General features: G+C 25.8%; 1 protein-coding gene across 1 annotated transcript; it reads left to right on the top strand.

The window, feature by feature from the left end:
• Positions 1-397: 397 nt before the first annotated feature.
• LOC101512219 (uncharacterized) lies at positions 398-1,811 on the top strand. Its single transcript, XM_004501751.4, has one exon. The coding sequence runs from the start codon at positions 664-666 to the stop codon at positions 1,471-1,473; it is 810 nt and encodes a 269-aa protein (XP_004501808.1). The 5' UTR covers positions 398-663; the 3' UTR covers positions 1,474-1,811.
• The last annotated feature ends 10,228 nt before the right edge of the window (positions 1,812-12,039 follow it).

Below are 12,039 nucleotides of genomic sequence, written 5' to 3'. Positions count from 1 at the left end.
TTTATAAAATTAATTATCATCTTCAATATAATACAAATTTCATCAAATTTATAACTCAAATCTTTAAATAAACATATATTTCCATTCTTTATATTTTCGAATTTTTATAATAAAATAAAATAAATGATCAAATTAGAGAAAGAAATACTGAAATATTATCTGAAATTAAGTTAAGGGACCGCCTGAGTAATTATGTCTAATATATATATATATAAGCACGAATTTAAAGCTAATTATAATATAAATCAATGAATTTTAATTATTTAACCATTGTCATAGATTAAAAATATAAAAAAAAATGGTGATGTGTATTAATTAAATCCTAATATATATTTAAATAAATATGACATAATATTGGTTCACTAGTAGCTGTTATATATATGATGAAATATACAAAGTTACAAGGTAGGGAGTCACCGCCTGCCTGAAAGATGTCTGTTCCCAATATCACTATTTTATTCAATTTTTTCACTATTCTTTCTTTCTCGCCAATCTAGTCTTCACTCATTTCACAGTCTGATACAACTCCTATTCCTCTCTCTCTCTGCTCATCTGCCATATTTTCTCATCAGTTTTTTCAGTTACCCTTTAAATACTTGTCCATCTTTTTCTCCAATTCCCACTTCACCTTTTGTTTCTACTTTCACTTCTCTGTCCCCAAAAATGGACTGTAATAACCACATAAAGCCATCTCTATCTCCAGAGGAACAGAACATCGACATGATGTTAATGATGATGATGCAGCTCCCAGAATTTTCATCTTCATCCAACGGTCACGAATCCGTGGAGCCATTTCCACCGTCAGATCATGAGTACTACAACTCGGCTAATGCTTCCAACAACACACTTCCTCTTGCAGATTTAATCGATAATAACCCTCCTAATCAAACTCCATGGTCTTCATCATTTACCAATTTACCCTTACAAGCAAGCACCACAAACACAATCTCTTTCACTAACAACACCCCATTAATCCTTCAAGAAACCCCCCCAACGTTGTTTTCAAATTATCCGAACGAGGTTGTAACAAACCTTTACGGTACAGTGCCATCAGAGAAACGAAACTCAATGGCGGCGATGAGGGAAATGATATTCAGAATAGCAGCGATGCAACCAATTTACATAGACCCTGAATCAGTGAAAGCACCAAAGAGAAGGAACGTGAAGATTTCAAAGGATCCACAGAGTGTTGCGGCACGACACAGAAGAGAAAGAATAAGTGAAAGGATAAGGATATTGCAGAGAATGGTGCCAGGTGGAACTAAGATGGATACTGCATCAATGTTGGATGAAGCTATTCATTATGTTAAGTTTCTTAAGACACAGGTTCAGTCACTCAAGGAACGTGCTGCTGTTGCTGCAGGTAATAATATTAATAATAATAGAACAGTTTCAGGGATAGGGTTCCCTGCTTCAATGTCAAGTACTAGTACTTACCAAGCTCGCAGTCTTGAACATTATGGAGATGCGTGACAAATGTGATCGATTAAGGTTTCATTCATTTGTTAACATGTATAACTATAACTAGCTACCTAGCTCATCAATTAATCAAATAATACTACTCTCCGTGCTTTTAAATTGTGATGTGATCGTGGTCACGGTTATACGGTACGGTACACCTTTATATTACTAACAAATGTGGAATAATGTCACCAAAATGCAGTTAAAAATATTGTTATTTTAAACCAATTAGAATCTCTATATTTCAAGGTTTATCACTTTAGCCTATTATATAGAGTATTTTATATAATTTTGTACCAATTTTATGTATGTTAATCGATTAGCCTCGCCAATTCATCTTAAATTCGTTTTAGTATTTTAGAGTGAAATTCTAGTTGTACTAATTTGTTATTATCAATAATAAACGGAATCTCTAATGTTGCTCTTCCTCTTTTGTAAATTGTGGGTTCTTTTCATGTCCAATTGTATGGTACTTATTTTTACGGTAAGGAAAACTTAGCCAAGTTGTATATTTATTTGGAGACGACTTCTGTGGAGAAAAAATAATGTACCAGTACTATTGATATCGATATATTTGGCTATTAATTTTAATTTTTAACAATTATTTAAATTATTTTTACAATAAAAATTTTAATTATAAATTATAAAAAATTAAAGAAAAACTCAAAGTACAAAAATTAAAAGCCTTTTCGGTATTAAATAATAACACAATCATACTGATTCATTAAAATTTAATTCTCACTAAAAAAAATTGGATGAAGCCTTGGCGTATGACAGAAATGAAATAATAATATAAAGACAGAGGAATAGGATAACTTCATTGATATTAAATATTAATTTTTTTTTTACTGGTTTAATTTGATTGAATAAACAATGGAGGAAATCATTGATATAGTTTAGAATGATTAAGTTAATGCAACTATTTTATATTTCACGTGTTATATTTTTAAATAGATAAATACTACTAGTAAACAGTATCATTAAAATACTTGCTAATTTTCAATTATTTAAAGAAAAAAGTCCATATATCAAATGTTATTTTTCTTAATTTTTGCACTGGGAGAGAGGCAGGGAGCAATGTGCTAAACATGGGTGCACGAAAATTTTAGGCTCCCGCCGTTGGGTACATGTACGACCATAATGGGAGACAAACTGGTCTGAATTTCCGAGGCCGATTGTTTTTTCCTCTCAAAGAATCAAGATACCAACAATTTTTTTAACAGTAAAAGTTTTTTTTACTATTTCATCTGAAGAGAAATAATATCTAAAATAACATTTGTAATGCAAAAAATTGCTTTTTAATTTGCTAAATTAGCACAATTATTTAATTAGTATCAATTCATATTATTGTTTAAAAACCCAAATTGTCTATGTGATCTATGAAAAGTTTTTTAATTTAATTTCCTTTATGTTATAAACACAAAAGATATATATTAATGTGTATTTGATTTTGCAGTGATAAATTTTGATTTTTTTTATGAGATAATTTATTTAAAAATGCGTCGATTAATGTAAATTATTTATTTTTGATTATATTTACGTAATAGTTGAACAATTAATTTGATCAAAATTTTATTTTTGAGATAAAATCAAATAAATATTAATTTCAAATTAAAATCAATTCGATCTAGAGATAAAATCAATTTTAATTAAACATATTTAAATATATTAAATTAATTTTACACCTAAGTTAAATTCAATTCAAGCATAAGAAATTAGTGAAAATAAATTTCTTACTATTGTAAATTTGTTTGAAAAAGAAGTTAGTAACCTCTTTCGTATATCTTGTGAAAAAGAAATTATATATATATATATTTTGTAAATATTGAATACATATCTCCGTTTTTATATCATATTAATTTTATTCACAATATTATATGATAAACTGATTTACGAGTAAATAATTTTAAGTTAAGAAAATTAAACAAATTACTGGATTGAAATAGTTATACATTCACGTTCTTTCAACGAATTTGTTTTAGGTGTATATATGAATGGTCTTTACAAAATTTTCTATAAAATTTTAAAATAAATTTTTGATTATATTTTGTATTTGATTTAATTTCGTCCAAATAGAGCATGATTGGGCAGGGCAAATTCCCAGCAAAAGTTTGAACGGTGAGGTGTCTCTGCGCTGGGGAAGCAAAGTGCATAGGGTTGTGTGTAAGCGTAGCAACAGCAAGTAGACATAGAAAATTGGAAAATAAAATGAGTAGAGTGCAGGGATTGAGAATGCATGAGAAATACACGTGATTATCTGACAAAATTGCGGTGGTTGCGTTTACGATCGGGCACGGTTATGACGTTGTCGCTCGTCAACACCCTGACACGTGATATCCATCTGCTTGGTCAACCATTTTATCTGACGTGGTTCTCCACGTTGGAAATTCAGTGTTACTTCTGTTTTTCACCGGGAGTAATAACTAAAGTTTACCCCTTGTCTTGACAAACAAGGTTACACCTTGCTACCGTTAAAAAGGGTTTTCATTTACTCTTTTTTTTTTTTTGGAACCAAGTTTTTTTCAGTGATATTCAAATTGAGTTAACTCATACTATTATCTAAAATACTTGGAATATTATTTGAGACATGTGAAAATAAATTTTATCAAACAATTAAATCAATTGAAATAAAATAAATGATATAATAAGATATTTTCAATTTAGATTATGTCCGTAAAATATAAATTAAAATAATTAAGTGATGAACAAAACCATTAATAATCTGTTTAATATATGATTTAATTAAAGAGAAATAAAATAATTGTTTAATTTTTTACGATCAATAATCATCAAATCAAAATAAAATATATCTTTAGATCAACTACATATGAAAAACAATTTCGTCTATATAAAAAGTAATTTTGTCCATTTGCGAACTAAAATTGAAGGTCTTTCTAGTATAGTTTCTCGGTCATTCCAAAAATCTCATAATAAAAATCTAATCTATATATATTGGATGTCCATTTGTTATTTATTATAAAAAGATAATTTTAATATTTAATAATTTAAAAATTATTTTAAAATTGAAAAAAAATATAAATTATTATGTATTTGACAACCGTAATAAAAATAAATATATAAAAACTCTTAAAAGTAATTATTTTTATTTTGAATAATATTTTTTTGTAAAATATTTTTTTTATAAGCCGCCTCTTAATTCATAATCATAAAAGATATTTGACCTATATAAAATCTGGTGAACATACTTTTTTTGGGTTGAAAAATCTTCTTTTTTGTTGAAAAATCTTCTATTATTTATGATAATTGGTGCGTTTATTTGAGTTTAAATAAAAAAAAATTGTTTCAAATAATTTAGAGAATTTTTTAAAAATGATTTTTTAACTCCCGTTTGTTTACTAGTATAAAAATTATGTCTTTTTTCTAAATGATTTTTAACCTATTTGAATATAATTTTGTAGAAATAATTTTTTTTTAAACTACAAAATTACCATAAAAGATATGCAAATAAATATTATCCATATTTAATACAGTTCAGAATGAATCTTATTTATAGTTTTATTATTCATAGTCACCAAGTTCCATTATCCATATTCACCGAGGCATGTTTTTATTATCTATAAGTCACTACTTAATACTACCTATAATAATCTTTGTCATATTTACTATAACAAACTAATTCAAATATTTTAAATTTTTAAATTAAACACTTTCAAATGTAATAGTTTAATCTATTTCGTAGACACATTTAAAGTTGATCAATGTACATGAATACTCATACAAAATAATAAATAAACACACAACTAATAAAACAACAGTGTAGAGAACACTTAGATGAAATGTCAAAATATGACAACGTCGTTTAAAGAAAAAAATGGCGAGCATGAAAGAGAACACACAATTAAAATGAATTGATTTAACTGACAATTTGGGATTTTAAAATAAAGATAAAGGTAATAGTATCATTTTCTCTATGAATGAAGTTCCGTATTTTTTCAACTTTTGATCATCTTTATCTCTCATCTATTACAAGAGGCAAATGCGAGAAACTACTAATTTTAGTTTTTTATTTTTTTGCTAAAAAATATTTTTCTACTAAAATAATTATTAAAAAAAACTGAAACAAATATTTTTTAAATCTTAAAAAATAATTTGTAGTCCGAAAAAAATACACTTAATATATATATATATATATATATATAATATAAAGTAGTTTCTTTTATCTCAAAACTAAGGCGCTGGAAGCAAGTAAGTGTCGTGTCGAGTAAAATAAACATTTAGTTTGGGCTTATAATTGTGTAGTTGGACCATATCAAATAAATTCCAACCCATGTAATTTTGTCAGGTTAGAAGAGAAGAAAATAGTTGACAAAAGAAAATCAGATAAGAGAATAAAGTCAGTCTGTACTTGCTAAATATGCTATTGGAATTATGATCAACAACAATTAAAAAAAGTATGCTATAGAAATACTTATTTAGGTGTCCCTTCAGATTCAGTCTAGTAGAAGAAATTGGATTTTTATAATGCATTGAGGTGTTACTTTATATTGGCTCTAGCGGAATAAATTAATCTTCTATAATATTGAATTTGAATATAATTTTTAATTATTTATATTTATTGTCTAACGCGCCTCAAATCAGATTATAAAAAAAAACTTTATTAAAACATAATTAAAATAATATATCACATTTCTCATATCTGTCTCTCTGTTTTTTTCCAAAGTATATATATATATATATATATATATATATATATATATATATATATATATATTATATTTTCTACATTGTTTGAGGTTTTTTATTGATTTCTATCTTCCTTTTTAAATATAGAAATTTATGTGACTTAAATCAAGATATTTAATACTAGTATTAGATATTTTAAAAGGTTGTATTATGTTTTATTGACTATTTAGCCCTGTCAAAAGAAATAGTTAGTTTATTTTTCTTATCACAATACTTATTACTTGTCACATAAAATTATATAAATAAATAGTGACATATTGGTAAAAGAAAGTATTCATAAAAAGATAATTAATACAATTAAAATTAAATAATACTTTTTTTAGGCAGTTTAAAGAAGTTTTATTAAAAGAGTCAAAATAATTTTTTTATATTAAAAGAAAGAGGTCATGTCAAATTAAAGTATTTCTTAGAAAATAAAATAATATGAATGTATAATATGTTGGTTAAAGTGCTTGCTGACAGACCGAAGCAAGTGATAGACTTTTTAATCTCATAAAATCATATAACTTAATGTGAAACGCAATCAAATTATAGATGAAATTCAAATTGTTAATGAGATTGACAATGATGCAAGAAGAAGGAAAAAATATTTTAAAAAAATTAAGGTGTGTTTTAAGAAGGCGTATTCTTTTGATTTGGAGTATCTTGACGTGGTTACGTTGCAAATGAAGTTTCCAATAAAATGGAGAAAATGGTTTTGGGAATGATTTTCTTCAGCATTAGCTTCTATGTGGATAAACGGTAGCCCGACCAATGAATTTCCTGTTGGTTGTGGATTGTGGTAAAGAGATCCTTTGTCCCCATTTTTGTTTTTGTTAGTTGTAGAATAATTAAATTCGATATTGTCAGCGCTATGTAATGCAAATGTATTACGAGGCTATTAAATCGATTCAAGTGTTCACTTTAGAGCATCTCATTTGTAATTTGGCGATGATAATTTAATTTCGGGTGAAATGTTAGCTCGATTAAGCTATTCTTCCTCTCTTTGAGGCGGTGTCAGATCTAAAGGTTAATTTTCCTAAAAATTTGTTGTTGGAGGTGAATGTTACTTTTCCATTTTGTGTTAAATTATAAGGTGAACCAAAACCCTTTTAAATATTTGGAGCTGCCTACTAGTGGCAACATGTATAGGCTTGTTTTGGACAGTTTTGACGAAGTGATTAAAAGTAAACTTTTTAAATTGAAAGAGTTGTAACTTGTTTATGGTGTGGTCGTCTAGTTCTCCTAAAAACATTTTTATCTAGTTCTCCTAAAAACATTTTTATCTTCATTACTAATTTTTTTTCTTCTTCAAAGGTCTAATGTGTATCATTTTTCACTTTGAAACTCTTTTTAAAAATCATTTTGTGAGGTAGTTGTTGCAGGCTAAAATTTTGAGCGCTTCTCCAATTCAATGGAGTCGATACTAAAATTTATTTTAACATAAAGAAAATATTGAAAAATACTTTTTTTTTAAAATGGTATTTGAAACCAAATTTTGAATCCGAGAGTCGATTATGCGTATATACGACATCCGTTAGTATACGGTTACTCATAATTAATTATACAAAATTAATATTAACTTAAATATTTATTTTTCTTTATTATTAAATATAAATGTCAATGGTTTTTTTAATGTAATTTTGAAATAAATGCGTGTTTAATAAATACAGAGAAAAAAAGAATTTTTTTTATTAATGTATTTGACGAGAGTGTAATTCTGTTCTTACGTATCTTTTGGTGTGATAGAGAAATCAAAGTTACATAGTTATTGGTTAGAAAATGCATATGTGTTGATTTCTTTTGAAGAAATATATTTTGTTGTGAAAATTTGAATTTGGTTAAAAAAGGTTGTTGATTTGATGAAGGAAAAAGACCCCGAGTTTCAGAAGTTGATTTTGATAAGTATATTTGGTTGTTTATTTGAATTTAGTTGAAAGTGTTTAAGTTTACAAAGTTATCACAACTTATGTGTTTTAAACTAAAACTCACAAGATGTCATATCTTGATCAATCTAATTTATAAAAGATTATTATTATTTTGGAGTGTAAGATCGTCAAGTTGTCACAACTTTGATGTTATAGATATCTAAGATTAATAAGATGTTTCATCCCAATCAATTTAAATATTTTATAATTATTATTTTTGTTTTGTTTTAGGATAAATTAAAAAGCTAAATCTCCAATTTTAAGAAAGTAAAATGGAATTAAACTTAAAAAATAATTTTTAATCAAAGAATAATAATTATAAAAAAAAATGGACCTATTAAAGATAGAGAAAAAAGTTAGACTACATAGTTAAAATACAAATGTTGGGCTTGGAGTCTATTTTTTTTTTAGAATAACTAAAAAAGGAAAAATAGTATAAATAATAGACTAAATATCATTTGTAGTCCGTTAACTTAATTTCGGTTAACGATTTAGTCATTTATCTTTTTTTTTTTCTTTCCGTATTGGTCATTTATGTTTTTAAATAATTTCAGTGTTTTCCTTTAAGTGGAATTCCATTAAGAAAAAAGTTAAAAAATTCCTCCTCCGTTTTCTCTTCATTTGAGTTTTCTCTCACATTTCTCATTATGTTGTTTGATTTCTCTTCTCATACCCCTTCTCCAAATTTCCAAATCCCCAAATTCATAACCCAAAATCCCCAAAGAAATAACTCATCTCCCTTTTCCCTTCTTCTATTCCTTCCATTATTTTCAGAGTTGATAAGCCTGCAAAGGTTTCCTTTGTTGACCAGGGTGATGAAATCAAGGCACATGTATATTTTTGGATCTCCTTTGCTTGCTTTTGTCAAGGACTGATGTATAGAACTTGCAAAACATTGTTCTTCGATCACATTGAAGCATTTAAGAATTGGGCTATTGGTACTCTGTGCACATCTATGTTGTGATGTGATATTATGATTTTATTTTTCCACTGACTGTTCATAAAAAGAACGTTCTGGGTTTGGTTTAAGATTGATTAATTTTATAAATTTATACAGATTGCACCTAGTTTACTTTGGAGGTTGAACAAGAATCACAAGATAGTCATTTGTTTTTAAATTCAATACTTATTATAACTTCAATTTGTTGAGGGATAAGGTAGATTAGTTATTTCTTTGGGGATTCAGGGTTTATGAATTTGGGGATTTGAGAATTTGGAGAAGGGAGATAATAAGAGAAACCAAACAACATAAACAGAAATGTGAGAGAAAACCAAAATAAAAAGAAAACGGATGAATGATTTTTTAACTTTTTTTTTAACGGAACCCCACTTAAAGGGTAACGCCGAAATTATTTAAACACATAAAAGACAAAAAACGGGAAGAAAAAAAATAGAAGATAAATGACTAAATCGTTAACTGAAATTAAGTTAAGAGACTACGAGTGGTATTTAGCCTAAATAATATATAAAACAACTTAGACAAAAGAAAAGCAAAACATAAGAAATAATTGACGAAAAAGAGGATAGTGAGTTAGCGCAGAGAAAAAATGGAAAAAAAGAAGGAGAAAAAACAAAAGAAATGAAAGGAAAAGAAAAGAAAAGGATGAGGCTATGGCTATGGCTAAGGAAAAAAGGAAAGTAAGAGATATAATATTGAGGAAACATTGTGCTGATGGTGATGACGACGGACAATAACAACGACAGTGACTCCACCATCGTTAAACTTTTTTTAATAAAAAATAAATTAAAAATTAAAATTTTGGATTATTTTTTAAAAGGGTGACTAAAATTGAGAACCATAATTTCTCTTGTCTCACTCTTCACATCTTCACCCCTTTTCTCTTCCTCTTCTCCTGACCTTGTCACTTTTAAGGGAGAAAAACAAACGTCACTTTGAATGTGTGTATTATTCTCCAACTCGCAATGACCCGAGTTCACACCCTCTTCTCATATTTTTTGTTGTTGTTTTCCATGTGCTAGCTCAATTCCTCTTGTATCCAAATAGCAATCTTTTGTCATTTTTGAATCAATCTAGTAATTGCGAGTTGAGGTATAAGTTATGCATTATGTGATTTGATATGAGATATGGGTAAGAATTAAAGTTTGAAACTTTTGACATGTAATTCATGAATCTGAGAAGTGGTTTTTTAATAGTATATGTTTTGTTGAGGCTAAAATAGTATAACTTTACTAATAAGTTTTTGTTTGAATATTAGAAGAAGCCAGTAGAAATTAGAGTTCTCAATTTTGGCTACTCTTTCAAAAAGTAATCAAATTTTTAATTTATTTTTTATTTTTTATTTAAAAAGTTTAATGGTGTGATAGTTTTTTTTTAACAAAAGTTTGACTGAATGACTATTTTAAAATAAATATGTATTTGTAGGGATGTTAATTAATTAAAAAACTTACAATTTTGGACACGAATTTGGACAAAAAAACATATTTAAACATTATTTTTTAGACACAATTTTGGACATGCAATATCTCATTTATCTCACTCAACTTATAATCTCCAAGTTTCGCGACTAAGCTATGGAGTCAAGACAATTAAGTTAACTTATAAATTCACATGATAAAAAAACTCATAATATTAATTATATTCTTCAATATAATGCAAATTTTTATCAAATTCGTAACGCAAATCTTGAAATGAACTCATATTTTTATTCTTTATTTGATATTATTAAAGATAAATGACCAAATAAATAAATAAAAAGGACCAAATCTTCAATTACACGATTGGCATATATGAATATGTGCGTTGACTATGTTTTAAAATCAAGTTTTAATAAATTAAAATTTATTTATTAATAATAAATAAAATTACATATCAAATTAATAAATTTAATATTACTAAAATTTTAAAGTTAATAGTAAAGTGTTATTTCTGTCAAACATTGAAATTAGCTCATATCGTTAGTTATTTTTTTTAGACTAAATAGCATTTGCGGTCCTTTAGTTTAGTTTCATTTTGTTCTTTTTTTTTTCTTTCTCGATTAGGTCATTTTTTAATTTTAAGTGATAATTTGATATTTTATGTTTTAATATATCTATAATTTATTCCTTTTATTTATAAAAATTCAAAAAATGCATCAAATTTTTCAAACAAAATCCATAAAATTAATTATCATATTCAATATAATGCAAATTTAATCAAATTTATAACTTAAATATTTAAATAAATTCATATGTTCATTCTTTATTTGATAAATTTGATGTTGTTGGAGATAAAAATACGAGTTTATTTGAATATTTGAGTTATGAGTTTGAATTAATTTTATGAGATTTGTTTGAAAATTTTGATGAATTTTTTAGATTTTTGTACAAAAAATAATAACATTATTGAAATTTTGAAACATAAAAGATCAAATTGTCACTTAAAATAAAAAATAAAAGACCAAATTAAAAAGAAAAAAAAATAAAGAACTAAAATATTATCTGACTGCATGTGCTATTTAATATTTTTTTAATAAATTGATAAATTTTTGTATTTAACTATCCTTAATAATATATATTTAGATATTCTAAATATAATTTATCGGTCGAAATAAGTATAACTGAATAATTAATTTTGTTCGTTTATTATTTATTTGTTCAAATAGATAGAGACCATAATCTATTAAAATATTTAAATTATTAAAATTATAAATAAATAAAAAACGACTTTTTAGAAATTGAAAAAGAATATAAATTTTACATTGAAAAAGATGATGTCAGATTACTTATAATATAATTAATTATATATAGATGAATTTGACTCTAAAATATCGTTGAAATTGATATTTATAAATAACAATTTTAGTGGAATTTAATTTATATATATGATAAATTTTAAAAAAATTAAATTTTTTATTATTTACAATTAAGATTACTAGAGATATTTGATTATCATCGTAATTATTTTTATAAAATTTATATAAATAATTGTGATACAATGATAATATAAATTTTTTTATATTAATAATAT

The sequence above is a fragment of the Cicer arietinum genome, chromosome 5, assembly GCF_000331145.2.
Source record: "Cicer arietinum cultivar CDC Frontier isolate Library 1 chromosome 5, Cicar.CDCFrontier_v2.0, whole genome shotgun sequence".
In the NCBI taxonomy this organism is placed as follows: Eukaryota; Viridiplantae; Streptophyta; class Magnoliopsida; order Fabales; family Fabaceae; genus Cicer; species Cicer arietinum.
Note: the sequence above shows the minus strand (reverse complement) of the source record. Positions and strands in the feature narration are given on the sequence as shown.

Coding starts and splice junctions, on each gene's coding strand:
- LOC101512219 (XM_004501751.4), top strand. CDS start 664: ATGGACTGTAATAACCACATAAAGCCATCTCTATCTCCAGAGGAACAG.